The sequence below is a fragment of the Haliotis rubra genome, unplaced genomic scaffold, assembly GCF_003918875.1.
Source record: "Haliotis rubra isolate DU_JTF1 unplaced genomic scaffold, ASM391887v1 Scf45, whole genome shotgun sequence".
Lineage (NCBI taxonomy): Eukaryota > Metazoa > Mollusca > Gastropoda > Lepetellida > Haliotidae > Haliotis > Haliotis rubra.
The window spans coordinates 3,034,412-3,058,912 of record NW_025767135.1 but is presented as its reverse complement, the minus strand read 5'-3'; the positions used below and the strand labels follow the sequence as shown (position 1 = coordinate 3,058,912).

General features: G+C 40.0%; 1 protein-coding gene across 1 annotated transcript; it reads right to left on the bottom strand.

Annotated features, from left to right (window-relative positions):
* Positions 1–226: 226 nt before the first annotated feature.
* On the bottom strand, positions 227–18,181 carry LOC124289805 (triose phosphate/phosphate translocator, chloroplastic-like). The gene is made up of 3 exons (XM_046726470.1): positions 18,125–18,181; positions 389–974; positions 227–288 (listed from the first exon to the last, which is right to left on the bottom strand). The coding sequence occupies exons 1-3, from the start codon at positions 18,146–18,148 to the stop codon at positions 227–229; spliced, it is 672 nt and encodes a 223-aa protein (XP_046582426.1). The 5' UTR covers positions 18,149–18,181.
* Positions 18,182–24,501: the final 6,320 nt, after the last annotated feature.

Here is a 24,501-nt window from a genome sequence, read left to right as displayed (position 1 = left end):
ATTGAAATTCTACATTTCAGCTACTAAATAGCGAAATACTTACTTGTTGGTAGACTAATAATGGAGGTGAGGGCGTGTTCTTTTTTGGCCAAGACATAGATAGTTAAACCAAAGGTACAGATTCCAAGTCCGATGAAGTTAGCAAACGTTGCCATCCTTTGCCCTGCTGAGTAAAGCATCAGCACAACGAGGACCCTCTTAAAGATGTTGGCGACAGAGTGACTGACTACAGACATGTAGAGAAGCACGATGTTGGTGGAGATGTAGGAGTAGATGACGTGGAAGACGCTGGAGCACAGTCCGGTGTTAACCAGGAATAAGAACAAGGTTGACAGACGTTTTTGTGAAGTAAGGTAGTTAGTGCCAACAGCCAGGGCAACACAAACACCTGCAATGCTGAAGACAAATCTCTTTGGTCTCAGCTGGATGTTTGAAGTGGAAGTGTCCTTCTGTTCCAGTTTGATAGCCACGTTTCTGAAGGCCAGGATTAAGTTGGACGCGAAGGCCACGGCAATACCAGCAGCTGTCAAGGGCGTGTTAAAAGAATTTCCACAAAAACCAACAGCACCTCCTATGATGATAGGAAGAGTAATATAGGCGGAGGGTGGTACAGGTGTTCCTAAAGCCAGACGCTGAATAATGGCACTGGTTACTGGTTCCAGGAGCTTTATGGCGAATGTTGACGATGCATGTACCATCGTCATGCTGTAGTTTGTTGCCATGGTAGCCAACGCGTGGCAGGAAAGTTTCACCCATATGATCTTTTTGGCCTCTGTGGAACGTGGGCGCCAGAGACGTAGATCGGTGAGCAGACAGCACATGGTAACCTGACATAGTGTAATGATAGACGCCCATAAAAGCCCATTATCTTGGACGTTGGCGGATGTTCCCAAGAAGAGATAGGTAGACTGGTGGCAAAGGAACGAAGTCACAGCCCAGCCGATGAATGTTGCGGAACCAAAGATGAACGTCCACTGAAAATAATAATAAGTATGGAATTTAGATTAGGTAGATAATGTGTAGGGTTCATTTCAATAATGAATCGATGTCAAAATCTAAAAGGTAAAAAAGTTATTTATCTGTTCGAATAACGTGATATTTGAGTAGCATCAGAGTGGGCGTGAGTGCCATTTGTACCTGTGGGAGATTGCACTAGAAAGAATAAACTCAAAATGACGCTATGTTTAAAGAAGGTTACCTCTCTTCATTGCAATCATTAGCAATCTGAATACCAACAACGTATCATTTTTTAACTGTTGTCAGTAGAGGGGGCCAACAACGAAATCATTTGATTTTTCCAAGTTATCGAGGTGTAAGAACAGTTGCTGAAACTTGTACTCGTACTGCACATGTTGCTCGCCTTTGATCGTAGCAAGTGCACGTCTAAAATCAATGTATGGTGCACCCAACGGTAAATATAACCATACACAACAAACGTAATTGTTATGCAAATATATATGGTTATATGGGCCTAAAACATCGTATGTCTTGCGATAGTTTGTTTCCAACTGTATTATCAAAAACCACTTAAAGCATGCCATTGAATACTGCAATGTTCGAGTACACCCTGTCGCTTTAAGTGTTATTGATCTATGTGTTTCGTCTTTACAATTACTGAGTACATCCTGTAACATCCATATTTATTGATCTCAGGAAAATATAACTGTGTCTGGTACGTAAGTCCCAAAATCTTTCAAAGTAAAATGTTCACGTACCAAGTTTTTAAACGTAGTATTTTTGTTCTTTTAAATTCCGGCTAAATTATCCTACAGTCGCCTACTAGGCTCCATGCAGGTAGCAAAAGTAATGTAAGTCCCCATAGTTCCTAGTATGGTGATGTACCATCAGTTGTTTGCGATCTATAGCCCGTGTTTTTTATTGTATTGTCTTCTTTAATTGGAATGTTTTAGCTTTGTTCGCTAGTTTTATATTATATCTGTGATTATCTAGTATTTTACTGTCCATCGTCGACAGGTTTTAATCTTCAAAATATTTTCACTTTTTATTGTATAAATTGTTTTCGTCACGATATGGCTGAGATATTGCCCATGTGACGTTAAATATTATTAACTCACTCACTCACTATAACTGTGTCCTCGTACCCTTCAGCCCTTTTCTTTGGAGGGGCTGAGTGCATACTGGTATTTTTCAAGTACAATACTCACAAACGACACGTACCAAAGAGATCATTGAAAAGCCTATCGTTTTTGCCACACAAACATAATAGTAAAAATGTCATAATAGTCAAGTCAAAGTGTGACTAAACCTCAAAACAATTGGTACGGACATGATTTGAGTGTTTTGAACATGTTTAAGTTATTTATAACTAATGAGTACTAAAAGGTCCAACCTTGAAATATGATGCACATGTTGGACCAGACAATCCAGTGATCAACAGCATAATATCGATCTACGCAATTGTGAACCGATGACATATATCAACCAAGTTAGCGAGCCTGACCACCCGATCCCGTTAGTCGCCTCTTACGACAAGCATGGGTTACTGAAGATCAATTCGAACCCGGACCTTCACGGGTCAGAGACAGTAATAACTGAACAAGATATATCAGGTGGCTTGAACTATACTGATGGTGACCCTGAACACCAAGAGCTTTTCAAAGGGGTGACAGGGATACCCTTGGTGTCGTAGTCTGTATACTTGAATTAAATTTGAGAATCATGCTTGGTGAGAATGCTATTACAAGCAAAACTTAACAGTAACAGAAGATATTCTGAGTATCAGTGAATCAACACTTTATTTCCGTACAAAGGCCATCGGGCCCATAAACATACAGTTTCATACATTATAATTTGCATATATGTATACACGCCCATCTGCATACATGTATACGGGTAATCTGAACATACAATACAGGTTAATATGGATAAAGTAGATAAAGATATGATATAATAATACAAAAGTATAACATGGTATATAATATTATCATTCTTGTAATAGCTTACATCTTCGTTCATAAGAATGCATTATATATATGCTGAGCATTTTCAAACTATGTACGTTATTTGTCATATAACGTAAGTCATCATATCTAGGACAAATGAATGTAAAATGGTATGCGTCTTCTACACCTCCGTAAAAGATAGGATCGGATCGGATCTCCAGTTTTGTATAAAAACATCCACTAAACGCGTTTTGAAGATTCCGATAAAACTTACACGATTTCCAACAGTTTGTGATAACAAAACAAATCCAAATCCATAAGAAAAGAGCAAATAGCGATTTTTTGAAGCCCATGTCTCATAGCCAAGGTTATCGAGATTAACTAACATTTCATAAGCTTTCTTTGGTATGCGATCTTTGTGCATTGTTATTATTTTAATCCAGTAGTTAAGACAACGAACAGCTGCATTTACAAAAATAAGGAAACGGCCACATTCCCCATACACAATAGCGTTAGGTGTCTGAGTTCCAACGTTTAGGTATAATTTGCAAGCCGAAAGATGTATTTTCTCAATGCATTCATATTTTTTTATATCCCCACATTTCTGAAGCATATAATAGGATAGATTGTATTTGACTATCAAATATTTTGAAAAAGATATCCGGTGATAACGAACCGATTTTTCTAAGGTTGCCATTTAATTCCATTAATGCTTTTTTACAACGCAAGGAGAGATCGGATAACGATTTGTCCAGGCTAACATTACAAGTCAATAGAAAACCTAGATACTTATTGCTATTGACTATCTTTAAGTTATTACCTTGAAAGTACCATGCATCTGTACTTTTAAGTCTACCTCCCCTCCTAAATACAACAATATTAGATTGATCAAGGCTAACGTTTAAACCCCACTTATCTGAATACAATGCTAAAATATGTAATTGATTTTGAAGACCACATTTAGTATCTGAAGCTGAAATAACATCATCAGCGAAAAGTAGCATAAAAATTTCTATCATATCGGGAAATAACTGGATGCCGTGTTTTCCATTTTGTGAAATTTCAGTAGAAAGCTCATTTATGAACAGAGAGAAGAGGATTGGACTCAGCATACAACCTTGTTTTAGACCAAAAGGACAGTTAAAGTAGTCTGTTAAATGTGAATTACATCGCACACATGATTTAACGGAAGAGTAAATACCTTTTACCGCTAGCATCATTTTCCCACCCAAGCCGTAGCTTGATAACAAGCTCCATAATTTAAATCTGTCTATTGAATCAAAAGACTTTTTAAAATCTATGAAAGCAACAAACAATTTTTTTCTCATTTTACAATCACCATTTTTCAATAAGTGCAACCAACGTGAAAATGTTATCTATGGTAGGATAACCTCCTCTCAAACTATTCATGAAAATTGCCCATTGTGTTGTTAAACATAATTTGCTTAAAATACTTAACAATGAAATGCCCCTACAGTTATCTGGGTTGTGGATATCACCCTTCTTATGTAATGGAATAATAGCATCGAAAATTTCTTCTTCTTTAATTGGAGAATCCAAAATCTGTTACTCAAAATCGCTTGATTCAGGACATATATGTGCAGCACATGTAACAAAAGTATCTTGATCTTGATCAGTAAGATCAGTTTTATCATACAGTAATTTGAAGTGATTAAACCATGATTCAACAGAAATATCGGGTGGTGGTTTCCTGGGATTAGATATATTTCTCAGTTCCTTCCAAAATGATTTAGGATTGTGTCTAGATGTTGCCCCTATCGGGTTGCCTGCTTGTAAGATGCCAGTCCTGACATGGGTGCAGCCATCTTGAATCCCTAAGCGCCACCTAGTGTAGGGGAGACAACTCGTTCCAGCTTATCTTTCCAACTAGCAATATAAACTAATCTTCAAATTTACAACAATTTGTTAATTCTCTTACAAACAACAAATTTCATAACAAACTCTAGCATTAATCTGTAACCATAAGTAATGGTTATTTAACGAATACACTCTGTTTACACATCTTGAAGGTCACGCTGTACGTGAACTCACTGTCCCTGACATTATGTGCTCTGACCTGAGTTTACCTAACCAATTCCAGTTTTACCACACTTTCTACAAGCTTGATATATACATATATGGAATTTAGGAATGGTAAACACAATTAACACTTTAATATCTATGGGATAATTACCTGCAGGAAGAGAGAAACAACAAAACCAGTTGAGCGGGGTTCGTGGTAACAAGGATGGGAACCCCGTAGACGTAACACCATATAAGGCGGCAGGTTGCTGAGAGTTACTTCCCTTTGGCCATGTACGAAGACCAATGACGCTGACGCTGCCGTAACAGAGTGACAAAACCCCAAATACAAAGATTTCTTTGGGGGTCCCCTTTTAATTGTCATAATAAAAAAAAGGAGGCGATTACCACATGTTACATAGAGTTATATAACTTTCTGGCTTTTTAGCTGTTGGTTTATTCTCTTCCACTTCCTACATTTATTTCTGAGTATACAATATTTTTTTCTATTTTGGTCATTTCTATCATTTCTAAAGCGCTTAAGACCCTTTCTTGCCTCTAATTTAGCCCTGTGGCAATCACTACCATAGAAGTTCTTAGGTCTAGTTTTACATCGAGGTGACATTTTCATACAACCTGCCGCTTCTCATACACAATCTGCAAATTTGGAAACAGCATTATTAATGTCAATTGAAATTTCATCTATGAGTTAGTCTAGTACATGCTTTCTATCATATATATACTGAGTCAAAAAAGAAACTTCACAAAATGTAATTTGAAAAATAATGAATAATTTTTCTCTGATGATACATCTATGTATCCAAAATGGGATCCCTATCTTTCGACTCTAGAAAAACGTTAGCAAAACCCACTCAAACCCATCTATTCCTCGTGCAAATGACGTTAGTGCCAAATCGGGTTTTGCACGTATAGTCGTTCACGTGATCTTCGCATCAAAGTTTTCTTCATATGCACGTGTTTGCATTGGCCTCAAGAATTGAAAAAAACACTTTTAAACCACAGTTCTAACAGTACTTGAATTCCACGATTGTCAAATGTGCAACGTGAACGTGCCATTGGCATGTTGCAAGCGGGAAGATCAGTTATTGACGTTGCAAGAGCAATGGGATGCAGCCGTCGTACTGTGTATGACTTGCGAGGTCGTCTACAACAAACTGGCACCACTTCTGATCGCCCAAGGTCGTGTCGTCCACGTGTGACGCCACGAGCAGAAGACCGTCAAATCGTCCTACGTCACCTACGTGACAGATTTCTGCCGGCTACACGAACCAGGGCTGAGATGTTTAGAGGTCGACTGTCCTCACAGACCATTTGAAATCGGTTGCGGGCTGACAATCTCCATTCTCGACGTCCATATCGTGGGCCAATATTGACGCCGTTTCATCAACGTCAACGTCTGCTGTGGGCCCAACGTCACCTCCGATGGACCCAGAGAGACTGGAATCGAGTCGTCTTTAGCGATGAATCCAGGTTTACCCTCAGATTCGCGGACGGCAGGCATAGAGTCTGGAGACGACGTCGTGAACGGTATGCCCAATGTTGTGTACAGGAAGTCGACAGATTCGGGGGCGGAAGTTGCATGGTGTGGGGTGCTTTCTGTGGGAACGACCGTTCCCGACTTCTGGTCATCTGTGGAAACCTCAAAGCTGCTGCTTACCGCGACCAGATGCTCACCCCTGAATTCGTTCCTTTCATGGCGGCTCATGGCCCAGGTCTACAGTTCCAGCATGATAATGCTCGGCCGCATACCGCGATGTTGACACGAAATTTCCTTCAAAACGCTGGAATCAACGACATGGACTGGCCATCGAGGTCCCCTGACCTTAATCCAATAGAGCACGTTTGGGATGCACTTGGGAGAAGGCTTTGTGGTCTTAGGAACCAAACTCAGAATTTGCAGGAACTTGGCGCTGCCTCGCAAGAGCACTGGCGCAGAATCCCCAACCACATGTTCACAAGCATCAGGCAGTCGATGAGGAGACGGTGTTTGGCAGTGGTGAATGCGCGGGGCGGCCATACACGATATTGAACTGAGAAATTTCGCATTTTTATTCTTGTGACTTGACATTCTGTATACCCATGTTATGGAACGGCGGTGTAGCCTATTGGAACTGATTATGGCACTGTCAGTGTATCGAGTACATCACACAGATCTCAGCAATGAAATAATAACAATTTAACCATCTTACCATCTCTTGTTCTTTTATTGTGCCCTGAAGAAAGAATGTGAAGTTTCTTTTTTGACTCAGTATATCTTACATACGCATATTTGTTCATCACATGAATTCCATTTATACTTTGGGATGCAATCATTTTCCAGTTGTTGATTATAATTGCTTTTTACACTTTTGAAACTGGGTACCAGTGGCATGTGTTTGCTTTCAATTCTATGACATATTTTGAAACTAAAAAAGTACTTGAATAAATTAGGGGACGAAATAATATAAACTGACCTCGTTCATAACCTTTCACACGCCCATTAACTAGAAACAAGTTAAAAACATAGCAAAAGTTCAAAAGTAGATTCCCAAACCTATTTACAATAGCATCCTGAGTTGACCTGGTGTCTATAGGTACTGGTTCATCTTCAGGAAAATAGTGATCATTTCTATCATCTGGAGCGTCAGGTGGTTGATTACCATCTCCAACACGAGCGTGAAAGTCACCAATGATATGAATATCACAATCAGTCATATAATTGGGGTTGTCTAACAACCACTCTTCTAATTGATCAAACAGGGTACATGTTTGTATTATCTTACAGAATGTTGAACCTTCTGGTGGAACATATACAGCATTGAGTAACATATCTCGTTCGGTATTCAACATGTTTGGTTAAGCGTAAACAGATAACATTTGATATCGTAATAGGTATCTTTGAACAGTATTGTGACAATGACTTCCGTATAAACATGTAGATACCCCCTGAAAGCTTTCCAAAATTAGACAATTTATGAGCTTTACAAAAATACAAGTGAAATTCAGATAACTCTGGTATAGTGATCAGATTATCAAGAAAAGTCTCGTATAGGCATATTAGGTCAAACTGACCTAGGAAGGCTAAGAAATCTGAGTCTCGTAATTTGCTCTTTAGGCCATCGATATTCCTTGAAAGGAATGAAAAGGGAACAAAAGAGATGTTATCGTAGAAGTCACTACGATGTGTGTCATCACGAGGCATGTGCTGGTCATCCGTGTCATCAACAGATGTTTGTAATTGCTAAAGGGCCCGGCCGATTTCCTATTGTGATGACATTGTAGGAGCGCTTCTTGTTGTGGGTGTAGGTGTGGGTGCGGGTGTTTTGATTGTGTTTTTCATTAAAATAATGTGTTATTTATCCAGTTTATGCAAATCAATTTCAAGTTTTTTTCATGTAGATTTCAGTCTGTTTTTTAAATGTTGCTGAGATTCCAAATCAGATATAAAAAGTAATTATACTATAAATATTTGCTTGGGTTCACTCAATTCTGCTCACATAATAATATGTAGTTGCCACTTAAAATTAAAAGAGAACAGGCTTATCCTTCAATCACCTTTTGAAATTATTTAAAAATTAATAGCATAGAAGATATAAAAGTTATAATAATTTCCTAATCTATCATTTTGGCATATGTTTCTTTAAGTTCTGTTAAATCTTGATACAGACCGTCCAATTTATCACCTAGGTGCGTAGTCTTACACGACCGCAGTGCCCATAGTTCTGTGGGCAAATTATGGGGGCTAAATCACCTCAGTCCTCCTCATCATCTGTTTTAATTGTAACTTTTAGCTGTCTTTTAATCCATTATCTATTTGGCTAACTATGTCCTCATCTAGTTTGAGTTTTATAAAAGATAGATCATTTTCTTTCCATTCTGCTACTTCAATCTATTATAAACAAAGGGGAGATAACTCTCATTTACTCGATTTCTGTGCACTGGAGTGTCCAAAATCCAAGTTCAAACCTCATGTCATGTTTTGTTGTGTTTTTTTCAATTTTAATTTTCATTATTTTACTATTTTGTTCATTTCATTTGTATGTTTTGGAACATTATATACCATTTTCTGGACTTTTCTTCAGATAGAAAAATATAATTGAAAAATACCGTTTTTCATAGTTTTTGCCCCCCAAAAACCACTTAGCATCAACATCCAAGGGAGGAGTTTTATGTATTGTGTACATAACTATTTTAAATGATATCAACACAAAACCATTTTATTTTAGGTTCAGTTATTTTTTTCCACTAATTGTACTTGACTATAATTGGTTACATGGATTTTACAACGTTGACAAACATACTAGTTCAGGTTAGCGAATTTCCCCTTGTGAAATACAGGTACGGGGCTCGTGTACGGATGCACTATTTCAGAGGCGTACATTTGCGTCGCTATACACAACTCTCTCTCTCTCTCCCATCCCATCCCATACCATACCGACCGCCTCCGTGGTGTAGTGGTTCGAGCGTCCGCCCGGAGTGCGGAAGGTCGCGGGTTCGATCCCCAACCGCGTCATACCAAAAGACGTTAAAATATGGTACTTTTTGGTCCCTGCCTGGCGCTCGGCATTAATGGGTACAACAAGGACTGGTCGGCTCGGAGTCAGTATAATGTGTCTGAGTGGGGTATTCATGCTTCACTGCGGCATGGTATCTCAGTTGGCTAGCACTATAAAACCAGCTTAAGTCTGGGCTAGTACAAGCAGCCGCACATACACATACACACGCATGCACGTCGCCATATGAGCGAAATATTCTCAAGCACGACGTTAAACCCAATTCCTCCACCACCACCATACCATACCATACCATACCATACCATACCAATATATCATGTTCACGTGTGACTAAAAAAAATAAATAAATAGCACAATTACAAATAATAGCGTGACCCAGAGTACAATACATAATAATTCATGCATATTCAAAATATGGATGTAAATGTACATTTGGCGTGGGAGATCAACTACAAACATTCATGTTTCCTTTCAGGTAAATGGCTAAACCTTTGATTATGTTCACATGTGTGCAGGACATAAGTTAAACTTTTGCTGTGTTGGATAATAACAAAAAACATTAAGTACGAGTTTTGTTCGACTTTCCTTAAAGAAAGGACAAACAAGAACAAAATGGAACTCATCTTCAATAGCTCTTAAATTACAGTGCTCACGTAATAAATCAGAATGCGCAGTGTATTTATTAAAACGCATTTCTTTAATTTTCAGAGTATGTTACACACATCTAAACTTTGCAGGTCCTTTAGTAAAATCTCCATCAATATCTGCACTTAAATACTTTTCTTGTTCAAAAACGGTTTTATGAGAAGAATACGTTTTGAGAATTGAAGATGACTGAACTTTCCCATACCGAGATTGAATGTCTAAATTTATACATGTCTGTTTAAACAAAGTCATAGATTGCGATACATTACCGCATTCTTGATAAATCCAAGCATGTGAATAACCATGTGAAGCTCAGTCTACTTTGCCAGCTTCGTCCTGCGCTTTAAGCATGCTATAACAGGCATGAGGATTTCGTGCTGAGTCCATATGCATCAACCTACACCAGTATCTTATACAGCGGCAAAAGTAATGTATAGAAAGGTGGTAACGCCCGATCTCACCTAGAACGACTGACTGAGTGAGTTTAGTTTTACGCCGAACTCGGCAATATTCCAGCTATAGGGAGGCGGTCTGTAAATAATCGAGTCTGGATCAGACAATCCAGTGATCATCAGCATCAGCATCAATCCACGCAATTGGGATATGACGACTTGACTGACTGACTGAGTTTGTTTTACGCCGCTTTTAGCAATATTCCAGCAACATCACGGCCGGGGACACCAGAAATGGGCTTCACACAATGTACCCATGTGGGGATTCGAACCCGGGTCTTCGGCGTGACGAGCCAACGCTTTAACCACTAGGCTACCCCACCGCCCCTCACCTAGAACAGGTTACGTTGACAGCAATTAGTTTTGATAGGTGAACACTTAATCATCTTTGTTTTAGTTCACATCCAATCATAAATCAATTTGTTTATTTAACAAAGTAAAACACAAATCGGAAAGGACCAGTATATCAATATCATATAAAAAAGATTGTATAAATCCGTTAGGTTGGGACCAATCGCGCAAAACTCTAGCTATAGTCACTGAACTATGAAGTTAAGCTGAGTTAATCTGGACACCGGACAACTTTCAAGCTAGTGTATGCACAGTGCAGTCTGAACTGCTTAATTAAATAACAATACAGGCTGTGTTTACACTTAACATTTATCATTAGACATTGAATTTGTGTTTTCATTTCAACTGGGAGTAGTGAATAATCCAATTGCGTGTATGAAATTTGTGTTGTCATTAAATTAAACGGTGAGTTTGTGTTTCCATTTCAACTGGGAGTAGATCTACGATGATGAAGTTATTCCAGACGGTCTTCTAGGTGAGATTCCAACATTCTGTACTGGCATCGTCACCAGACGCTCCCAAGATTACCTAGATCTCGATAGCAAATTGACCTTCAAGGAGAGTCGGTCTAAACAGATGGAGGACGGCCCCACCACATCAACAGAGCAGCAGCGACAAACCATACGAACATCTATGAGTGAGTGAGTGAGTTTAGTTTTACGCCGCACTCAGCAATATTCCATTTTTCATCATGGACGCTGAACTCATTTACGGTAATTCGATGTGTTTTTTGGAACTATCTTGTTGACGCTTTCCCGGCAATGCTCGACAGTACTTAGTTTGACGCTTTACCGAGTATACTAAAAATTGAAATGTCGCTTTACCGGGCCGACACCGTGGTATTATCTAGAGGTTAAAGTGTTGCACTGATTTAGATAGGTTTAACGCCGCACTCAACAATACTCCAGCTATATTGCGGAGGTCTGTAAATAATCGAGCCTTGACCAGACAATCCAGTGATCAACAGCATGAGCATCGATCTACTGCAATTTGGATCCGATGACATGTGTCAAACAGGTCAGCGAGCCGGACCACCCGATCCCGTTAGTCGCCTCTTACGACAGGCATGGGTTACTGAACATCAATATTCTAACCCGGATCTTTTTACGGGTCCCAAACATCTATGAACATATATGAAGTTGTTAAACTGCTCTAACTGAAGGAAACAGCAACAGCTAGAAGGTCACCCACGAGCACTCGCCCGCAAGAGAAAATACAGAGTCACAGACTCTAGACTTCGTACCCTGAAGTCTCACCTCGTTGAGCAGCTTCTCATTGACCTTGACTATGCTGGCCATGCTGACCTGATCCACCTAAATTGATCTGCTTAATGATTCATGGACATTCAGACAAACCCCTTGTTCCAGCTTCAATGATTAAATTTTGTCCCTTGTTATCTACTTTGCTTCAAGTGTAGTGCTTATATTGCTTGGTCGGAATGAAGAAGTGTCCCCTCTATGTGGTTTTTCATATATACATATGGAACTTAATTAAGCACAAACAAACCACCCCCACCCCCACCCAACCCTAACCCCCAATCTTTTCGTATTGTCTTGAAACTGAGCAACCATTAGGAGATAACCGATAGCGTGAGGTTTCAAATGATTAATTTAGAGACTATCAATTCTGCCTAACATTCATCTAATTTTCCAACACAATACGTTTATCTCCATTCTACCATAACCGATTTAAAATCGAACTCCTTCCTTCCAAGGAAGACGCTGCGAAATCCGGCATGGTGCGAGAGGCGAATTGAACTCGTCTGTGAAGGGAGTGGAAGGTGCCGTTCGTATTTTTTTAAACATTGCAACGTATATAATATTCTGTCCAAATATTCTGTTCAATGCAATAATGTAATACCTAAGAGTTTGGTTTATATAATCCCAACTCCACACGACCGAAACCAGCCTATTGTTTTACGTGCCATGTTACTCTAACCCCCTGGCCACAATATAATGGAATCGTCTGACCTACTTATTTTCTTGGAAGTAGACAGTTACGCAACAGTTTGAAATGGCGGACGAGCCAGTGTTTACATTTTGCGAAAGGTTGAAATTCGAAGTGACAGTGGAAAATACTTGACTGACTGTCGAACCTGAACCCTGCAGAATCGCAGACTACATCCTTTTCTGATCGACCTATGACCTGTAACTCATCAAAGATTGTTAATTTTTATGACCGGCGAGTGTCGATCATGATTTCACGTACGTGCCTGCACCCCGGCATGCGACGAAAGAGTGACAGTGCTGCTTTGTGTACATGCGACAAACTTGGGATTCCTTGGAACATTGTTCTCATCAGTTTGGACTGGATTGTGGCCAAGCTTTTCAAAGTGTACGAACATAGCAGTGACAGCCTTGCGGGGAATGTGGCAGAGAGCGGAATTCTCGTGGTTCAGTTTTGACATTTTGAACGATGCAACGGGACATGATGGAGTATGAGTGCCATACATTTTTTCCCCTGACCGTTATCTTGCGAATTTCCCATTCTAAACGGAAACAAATATACCATTTACCAGGTAGGTAAATATTCACGAACGGTTTGCCGCACAAATAGGGATAGATATAGGGATGTATTTTTACAAGGTTTTCTGATTTATATGTTAGATATTGTTTGTTTATGTTTGGAGCTGTGTATTGTAATTTAGTTTGAATATTTTTATAATAGAAGATAATAATTATGATAGTGAGGTTCCCTAATAATTGTGGAGGAGAAATCGTAGACTAGTAATTGTATTTTTCGAGTTTTAATAAATGTTTCATCAGCATTTCCATCACGTCTGTTGTGTTGATATTAGTCATGTTGGTGGCCAAACTGAAGTAGTGCGGCAGTGTTGTATACGTGCGCAGTGAAGCGCCGTGAAATCTGACGCATTTTCAATCCAAATTGATACCGTCTGATTTTATTGATTGACCAATCAAATTCGAGCATTTCACGTAGCCATGGTAGAATTACCATTAGTATGTATACTGAAAGTTTAAACGCCATTGTTTCCTGTAAGCTGACATTTTGGGCTAAACAATAACAACAAAATAATAAAATTTGCAATATTTTAATTTACAAAATGACATGAAAACGATGTTTTGTCAACAAAATGTATCCCTGTACAACTATGGGGATGCAGAGTTCCAAAATGGGAGAGGTTAGTGTCTCTCAGTCTGAAAATAATCATCTTCAGACAACAAATCACATAAAAAATGTTAATAGCATGCATATCCACCTTGTGCACGGATGACTGCTTTGACCCTCCTCCTCATGCTTGTCGTGAGTCTCCGGGTCCGCTCTAGTCTGTCTCACAGTCCCTGAACCACATTATTTTCCCTACTGCCTAGCCCTCTCTGCAATGCTAAAGCCCTAAACCAAGCAAGTCTAGAGTTCCTCAGGTTCAGGAATCTCTGGTCTCCCTTGGGCTCCTTTTCAATTGAAATGGGTTTATTTGTTACAATCAAAATTATTTACTCTCCCATAAAAGAAACGCATATAGGATTTCAACTGTATTTTTATGTATATTTTGAAACATCATGTAGGCTTATGAGTCAATGAAATATAGCGAAATTGGACACTGGGAATGCAGACTTATCCGTCTTTGGCACCAACTCGAGGAAAGTCAGTTTGAGTGTCACATGGAGACGTGTGGTGGCGCTGAAGTCAATACTTCGTGTGACCACCGTGGGCATCCAGAACTGCACGGCATCGCCTAGGCATCGAACGAATAAGTCTCAGAATCTCGTGTTGCCCAATCGCAGCCCACTCTGCCTGTAGTGCCTGTGCGAGTTGCTGAAGTGTCTGGGGCTGAGGGTTACGGCGTCGCACCCGTCTGTCCAGGGCATCCCAGAGATGTTCGATCGGGTTTAAGACCGGTGATCTTGAGGGCCAGGGGAGCACATTGATGTTGTGGTTCTGGAGGAAGTCTCTAGTGTGACGTGCTGTGTGGGGCCTGGCATTGTCCTGTTGAAACTAACTCCCTCTGGCGATCAATGATTGGAAGGAGGTGTGGGCGTAGGATTTCGTCACAGTACCGTTGAGCTGTCAGGTTGCCCTGGATCATCACCAAATCACTTCTCCTGCGGCAGGTGATCGCTCCCCACATCATAACACTGTCTCAGCCGAATCTGTCCACCTGGGGAACGCAAGCGTCGGCGAAACGTTCACGTCGACGTCTGTACACCCACATTCTTCCATCGCGTCGTTCCAATAGAAATCGTGATTCATCACTGAACCAGATTCTACGCCAATTCGGTACGTTCCAGGCCTGAACGTTGGTGCACTATTGAACTCGATGTCGACGATATTGTTGTCGAAGCACAGGGCCAAAATAAGGTCTTCTGGCACGTAAACCAGCCTCTCTCAACCTGTTCCTGATTGTCTGTGCAGAAAGCCTCCTAAATCCGGGTATTTGTCGAGCGGTACTGGTCGCCGTAGCTGTTCGATGACGCAGGTAATGTACCCGGATGTAGCGATCCTGCGCCGCAGTGGTCGCTCGAGGTCGCCCACTACGAGGGGCATCTGCTTCCGAATTCTGCCGGCGATATCTCTCCCAGAGCCGTGAAATGGTGCTTTGGTGAACATTCATGCGTCCGGCAACTGTACGTTGAGACTGGCCAGCTTCAAGCAAATCAATGGCAATATGACGGTTGGCTTCACTTAGACGTGGCATTTTGCGTTCGTCAACAATATTCCAAATACAGTGAATAATCGACAGACAGCGATCAACCTTTTATACCCATCATTGAGACTATATGATCCCCAACTTTCACGTGCATTGCATGTGAATTGTGTATTCTGTGACACTACACGCCGAAATTGAAAATCATGCTGTAAAATACGGATATTTTACGGATGATGCTTTTTTGTTGTGATGTTTCAAAACATAAACACCATAGGACTCATAAACAGAGCAAGACCTTTTGTAAAATGAATCACGTTTTAATTCATTGCTACATGAAATTGCTATTTTCATGATGCGTTTCTTTTTTGGGAGAGTATATATACAAAGACTAAGTGTTAGTCTAGATGCAACTGCTGCCACTCCCGGCGAAAAGTTGCTTCCAAACAGATCTTGTAAAGGCGGATCCAGTGCTTGCACTCAGCGTCCAAGAATGCCCGAGAATGCTCCAATGGGTTCAGATCCGGGCTCATAGCAGGTCATGGAAGTTTGGTTACAGTGTTGTTTGGAGAAAAAACTGTCACAAGTCGGAAACAATGTGGTCGGGCGTTGTCATCCATAAATACAGGGCGAGTGGCTGATGGGTGGTTTTCAAAATGCGGCACAAGAACATGATCCAGATTGTCCCGGATGTCGTGGTCGCCACTGAGACTTCCACGAACATGGTTACCAAATCCAGTTTACAATCACGGGAGAGACAACCCCAGACCATGACAGATCCACCCCCGTAACTAACTGATGCTCTGATGTTCTTAGGTTCATAGGCTCTGTTCTTGGTCCTCCAGACTCGCTCGCGCCCGTCTGTGACGTGCAATAAAAAGTGTCTCTCATCCGACCAAATGCACCTTTCTCCATGACGTCGAATCCCAATGACGTCGAGGTAAACATCACTCCAAATGAGCTCTCTTGTGAGGATGGCACCCTTGAAGAGCAACCTCCTCGTGGTGGGTGCTGGGTAACGCTAATAGCTCTTCACATATCAACATTCTTATTGCAATTATTGCATATTATTGTGCATTTGTGACAATAAAATTTGCATTTAAATTATATGATATATGTTTGCCTAGAGTCCTATGCCAGAAGGCGTTGGCACATGGGCCAATCTGGTGATGTTGACCGCTGAATACTGTATGTTTCTATATTGTTCTAAATTGCAGAACCAGCCTGACGATACATTTAGCAAACAAATATAGCTATTCAAGTCATATGTGCAGGATTATATCATCCCTGTATCCCTGGTGTTTGCATTTTGGATACCACCGTCTTTGTTGACACTCCGTGGTGGGTAGGGAGCAGAGGTGCCGAACCATTCTTTTCATACATTATGAATCCCCAATGATCTGGCTCATCTATTTATTATGTCTTCATTTAAACTACTTTGGTTTCTATGATTGGTATATTGCATCATTGCATCATTTATAGTGCTAGCCCACTGAGATACCATGCCGCAGTGAAGCATGAATTCCCCACTCAGACACATTATACTGACTCCGAGCCGACCAGTCCTTATTGTACCCATTAATGCCGAGCGCCAGACAGGGACCAACGAGTACCAAACTTTAACGTCTTTTGGTATGACGCGGTTGGGGATCGAACCCGCGACCTTCCACTCTCCGGGCGGACGCTCTAACCACTACACCACGGAGGCGGTCAGTCACGATATGGCTGAATATTGCCGATGTGACTTTAAATTTTAACTCACTCACTCCATTAGAAGCATTCTCTCAAACTCTTTGGGGGATTCCTCATCAAAATCATTCTGTTAAGTTCTAAGTGTTTGGGCTGGTCCGTTGTATGAAATAGGTAACAGGCAGTCGATTAGCGATGCACTGGACCATAAACTTTGTAACACAGAATATTTGTAAACTGGATGAGCACATCAATATAAAATGTCAGCTCATGTTGCAAAAGCATCAAATAATCACATGAAATAATTGACTGTGCAAATCAGATAACAATTACAATGGTAATGTAGTCTTTAAAGCGTATTTTTTTCATGTTTCCTTTAAACGTACCGAATATCTTTAAACGTGTTGTTTTATTAATGTGACCAAAGGACACAAAGAGATGATTATTTGTGACCCACGTCACACTTAACTTGCCACCTGCAATAAGCTAGCACGTCAGATAAGATGAAAATGATTTGTTTAGTCGCGCATTCTGTGTCTCATTGCTTGTTAAAATCTGAGACGTCAATACCAGAGAATAATCAGCCTCGAATATCCATTTAAACGGATTTCTTTGCGTAGAGGACAAAAATAGCGAAAAACATTATACACAGGATGTTCATGAAAATTGTAAGAGGTTGTTCTCTGAAAACTTTGCGAAAAATAACGTTCAAACCTAATGAAAATGCCAATCATCTTTCTGGGGTTAAACACTTATATTCATCATAGTTTACATACCCGGCTTTTATGTACATTTACTAATTATCAGTAGATCTAAGACAAGTGAATTAATTATAAAAACGAAAAATAGAAACCTTTACTTATTATATAATGTGTGACTTGTAAGAAATGCTGAAATATATAACTGTATAAAAAATAATAAACAATGACAAACCATCCTTACCTTTTCAGTAGAACAGTCAAACATTATTGGTAACTTCAACGCGTAACGTGTTTGGTTGTTTACGGCTGCACTCGGCAGTATTGCAGCTATATGGCGGATGTTCAATGCGTAACAGTTATATATTATGTAAGACGCTCACAGCATGTCGTTCATCGATATCCCGGGCAAAGTCAACATGCTCACATGCGGATCAATTAAAAGGTGCAGCACTACTTTTGACAATTGTGACTGTCGATCACCACGATATATGTAAGTGAATTTGAAAGCTTTATTTCAACTTTGTGTTCTTAAACGTACCTCCTTGTGTCAAAGACAAGTGTAACAGTATTATCATGCTTGTGTTGATGTCACCTGGCGTGTCATATCATAACAGGAAACACATTTCTGTTGTGCAGCCATGTCCAAGTTTTAACTTGTCTTATCAAAATACAGTTTGTGTTACTAATGTAGTGACTGTCTAAATATAGTACCGAAAGATCTCCTATGATTAGAAGATCGCCTCCGTGGTGTAGTGGTTAGAGCGTCCGCCCGGAGAGCGGAAAATCACGGGTTCGATCCCCGACCACGTCATACCAAAAGACGTTAAAATATGGTACTTGTTGGTCCCTGCCTGGCGCTCGGCATTAATGGGTACAACAAGGACTGGTCGGCTCGGAGTCAGTATAATGTGTCTGAGTGGGGTATTCATGCTTCACTGCGGCATGGTATCTCAGTTGGCTAGCACTATAAAACCAGCTTCAGTCTGGGCTAGTACAAGCAGCTGCACGTACACATACACACGCATGCACGTCGTCATATGAGCGAAATATTCTCAAGCACGACGATAAACCCAATTTCACCTCACCTCACCTCACCTCCTATGATTAGAATACCTAGTAAAATGTTTCTGTCAGTGTGTAAACATATCCTCAATAATTCATGTCACATTTTGTAATAAAACTATTATTTAAAATATACAATTCACAAATGCATGTTTCCAGTCATTCTTCAGATATCTCACATGAACGAGTGTAACTCACTTTGGTTGTAAAACATTCAAAAGAAGACATAATGAACACAATCGATACTTGCATTACACTCCTCAGTATCTGTGACGAGATGCATTTAACAATTACATAATAATTCTTTATAATAGTCATATGCCTTGGCCTTATAATTCTGTGAATTTTTATAAGGAAAAAATGCTTTTGAAGAAGATATAGGATTAACAAGGAATGATGATTAGAACAACACAGTGACTAGTATGGAGAGTTTAGGGGAGGCTTGGTTCTGCTCATGACGGCGAGGACGTATTGAACACAGTTCCTTACAAAAGGTATACTGTAACTACTTTGGAAGCCACCGTATGAAGATTTTACATTCGTACTGTTCGAAAACATGCCCGGAAAATGCCAAGAAATATTTAAAAAAACACTCAGGCGTGAAACGAAAGAAACACTCAACGAACAGTTCAACTGACTCCAGTGTCACACTCGCCACGCCAACAAAATGGCGACCTCTGGCTCAAACTGACAAGGGTAGTGTGGTACGAGAATGCTTGAACATTGTCATATGCCTTGGCCTTATAATTCTATGGAATTCTATAAGGAATTATTGCTTTGGTTTTTATGATTAAATACCTTTTCGTATTAATACCAATATCAACGCAAAGAATACCAACCCTAGATTATCCCCACACGGGATCAAAAGGTGGATAATACGCCATTGGAATTTATGCAAACACTGTAGGAAATACATTCTATGACCATATGTTTCCATCATGTCAAATTCTTGGTTCATATAACTTCATTTTCACAAGATCGATGCTCATGCTGTTGATCACTGGATTATCTTGTTCAGACTCGATTATTTACAGACCGCCGCATATAGCTGGAATATTGCTGAGTGTGGTGTAAAACTAAACTCACTCACTCCCTCATTTTCACATATTTTAATACTTTTGAAATCAACGTTTATGTGACCTGTTTAAAGGTCACATAAACCCTAGGGGGTAAAAATACATAAATCACTAACTGGCATCGTTATAAATGAAACCCCGTCATTAAAACTACTCATTTCGACCTTTAATTGACTTAAATCGACCTTTTTGACAACAGTGCACAATTCTCACCCGCGAACGAAATTTCAACCAATCAGAGCGGCGCGACTCTGTGACGTCATATTAGGAATAGCTTTGAGGGCCGATGCAGAATTCATCTACATTTTAGGGGGTAAATTATCTTGTTTACAGGCTAGTATAAACCTGAAATCGTGATAATTGTTGTGGAAAATGAAAGCTATATGTTCTCACAATCTACTGGCATTTAATTTTGTCTCCTGCTTTGCCTAGTTTCCGAGTTACAACTTGTTTTCATAGACGCTTCTGTCACAATTGATTGGTGTCGTTAGGCCCTATTTGTATAATGACTGATCCAAATTGATCCCATTTCTGTGTTTTTTTACCTCGATATTTAATCATGTCATGTAAAAATCTGTTTGTATTCTCAAAACAGTGTCGGCCCATAAGTTTTCACATGCAATACAGCAATTAATACTCCCTTGTTGTAACCCGTGTTAGGTGGTATAAACCTACACATGTTATTTGTCATCATTCACTTGATGGTCAGTTAATGAATTTATAACAGGTATAATTAGTGGTAAGACACTTAGATTACCCGACAAAGGTTCCCATTTGGCCATTCTTGTGTCTGGAGTAAATATTCAACATTATAAACATCGATCAAAGAAATAACCGATAACACGCTGATTGATTAATTACTTTTATCTTACACAGCGGAATTGTCAAAAGGTAGTGTTTATGTATGTAGATTTACTAATTTATACTGAATACACTCTGCCGTGTCGGTGTCTGCGTAAAAACAACGTCCTTCTTTCAAAGGATTAACCGGCAATACATTGATTGATTGCCCATTATTGGCTAACTAAATTACTGTTTTTAATGAAAGGCGGACATTATGCAATTAGTTGCCAGGTGTGCTATCTTGGGTGACCAATGAGACTATACACCAATACCTGAAAAGTTTTATCACTTTTTCGTATATTAAACTGTTAAAAGACACATCATTTGGAACAGTTTTGTGGATATTGATGGATACATTCCTCAAACAAGGTAATGGCCTGATATTGTTCCTATAACTTTAATCTGTTTTAATTTTAATATTTGCATTTTGTTTTTTATTCATTTGTCGTAGTATTCAACAGAATCATTGTTTTCACCGTGAAGTGTAATGAGACAGACAACATACACTAGGGTGTGTGTGCGAATTATGATTCACATTGGCAAACTATAAAATGTCTAGATATTACAGTTCTGTTATAAATTCACTATAAGTATCAGCAGATCGTCAGCTTTTTATTTAGTTTCAAAATGCATAAAAGTATGATAATAAACTAATTAGGATTATAAGACCAAATATAAAGACGCACATTGACTAGTATCTACATACTGGTGAGTGGACATTAACCATGTGAATGTAGCAAGAAATTTATCGCGCAGTATTGTGACTTCGACCCCCACCTCGCTTCCGTGGAAGAAATCGTTATGTTATAAGTTGTGTCATGCAAAATCCTTTTGGTTATGATTCCAATACATATTTAACTACGAGTAGAAAGTAGTTTTGATTTTCTAACTTGATGAAAACAAACTATAATCTCGTTAATTCTAACAGACTTTACGATTTTCAAAAATGGCGGGGCCCTGTCGGGAACATCCGCCAGTCTGTGGATAAATGGTATTTAGGTTTGTTTTCACCGAGTTACAAAATCAAAACTACTTTCTACTGGTAGTAAAATATGTATTTTATTGATGGCCAATAGGATTTTGCATGACATAGCGTATAACATAACAATTTCTCTCCTGGCAGCGAGGTGGGTGTCAATATAATACTACTTACAATATTATTGTTACTTCGACCACAACCTCACTTCCGAGGAAGAAATCGTTATGTTACAAGTTGTGTTATGGAAAATCTATATGGTCATCAATCATATACATATTTTACTATAACTAGTAAGTAGTTTTGATTCTTTAACTTCCGTGAAGCGATCTGAACACAAGTAAGATATCGTTTCAGGCTTCCACAACGCTCGCTTCGCACTCACAAACATAACCCATTTAGCACGAACTGCGGGGTCCTGTGGAAATCTGTGCATGGTGACACCATCGCCCGACCCCTAGGAGCAATTGACGACAAAGCAACGATTCGGCATGTCGTCGTTGATGTTGAGAAATCATCAAAATGATGAGCGTGCTACACACTTTCTATACAACTAACTGAAAATCGTTCCTCATATGACGTCACTGCAGTGCTCTGGCGACAGAGTTACGTAACCTGTCTGTGGTTTCGTTGGCGGGCGAGAGGGAAGCAGGCGACTTTTTGCGCACTTTTAATCGCTCGGTATTAATTAACCACAAGTTTTTAAAGAATAAATTTGGTGTTCCGCATAAGACTAACCACAAATCTTTCATATGTAATGGTTAAAAGAGTAACAAAAAAACAAAGTTTAGTGGTTCTTTAATCTTATCATCTGAGGAACCTGGCACTGAAAACAGCAGTGTGCAAGCTAACACGTCTTAAGTTTCGTTCGCTCTTGCTACCAGTATCAGTTACGCCTTGTGTGTACTTTTGGCAAATATTGTGAGGTGCTGTTTCGAGAGATTAAAAGGTTCTGTGGTGGCCAAAGGGCGACGCGCTGCCCCTAGGCCTGTCCACAATTCTCATGCCAAGCTTTACAAATCTTGAATGTGACCGTGCAATTGGCATGCTCCAGGCTTGGCAGTCTACTGTGGTTGTTGCACGTACCATGAGAGGCATTAGACGGACAATTCATAACCGTGGACATCAGACGGGTACGATAACTGATCGCCCCAGGCCACATGTGACGTCACACGCCGATAACAATCAAACCCTAGGTCTAGGTCTAGGATCGCAGTGTTAAACAGTCACGCACTGCTTTGGGTCGCGTAACTGCCCAGACCGCACGAAACCGCTGCTGCCCATCTTCGTGCCCTACTTCCTTATGTTGGGCCGATGCTGACGCAGGTACACGGTAATGAACGTCTACGCTGGGCACAATGATCCAGGGGCCCGTTTCACAAAGCCCTCTTATCGGTACGACCTCGTAAAGCAGGTCGTAGCCCACCTCTTACTTTTTTACCCTGTTTCACAAAGACCTCGTATATTTACACTGTGCTGTAAACAGCCCAAAATTTAGGACCCCGATTGACCTGTCGTAAATGCTTTAGGAGGTCGCAAACACTACAAAGATGGCGTCAACGATTATGGCACTCACTGCAAGTGATTAAACGCGCTAACAAAGAAGACCTGAGAAATTTTGAGACAGGTCGAACGTGCTCGACACTCATGTTGTTTTCTAACTGTGCAGAAAATTAGAGCCCAACTGAACAAACCCACAAGGCGTTCACATGCTATTCCGACCTCCCTGCAAGTGTTGTGTACACAGAGGTATTTGGCAAAAGGGCTTTTCCTCAGTGAAATCGGGCATCTCCATGGAGTGTCCCGAGCTAGTGTGTCAAGGATACTCCGCGACACCGCTAGTGCTCTGGCCGTGTATCATATGCAGGTATTACGCGATGCAATATCACACAGGTTACTTACGTGATCACATGTTTACAGTGATATACCAAATGAGTGTTGGCATAAACACTTATAATAATACATGGTATAATAATGAAATAGACAATAGATACTGCTCAAAGAAACCTATCCTGTGGGTTACACCAGAGTGTGTCTGCACATCCAGCAGCCGGACAGTCAACGCATGCAATAATCCCATCCCAGCGGGCACACAACGTTGAATCAACGTTGAATCAACGTTGAATTTTAGTTGTTTGGTTGATCAACCTTTCATAAACGTTGATTCAACGTTTATCATGCGACCAAAGAAAGTTAGTCGAGATTCGTTTAGTTGTCAACGTTGTTTCAACGTAAGGAACCAACAAAATGTCAACTAATTGTTTCCTTGGCAAATTTGATACATAATTCATATTGGTAATAGGTATCCAACTTAGCAACTATCATTTCGGAACATTATTTTCATAAAAGATCAAGATCGAGCTAGTGACAGATATAATCTTATATATTATTTTATTGTGCATCGATCAACGGACGGAAATATTACGTAAATCGCAGTTTTAGGTATAAAGTCATCAGTTATCCAAATTGCATTACATTTGATATTTTCCCACAAAACTGTGAAAATTGTATAATTCCCGACAATTTGCTTTCAAACACAAGCCAGATGTTGACCTTTCGATCGCCTCGTTTGGCCATATCCGGACATGCGCACAATTATCGCGCGCGCAAAGGCAGCTGATCGTTGTCAGTTCACTTTGGCGAAGTTCAACGCAATATCGT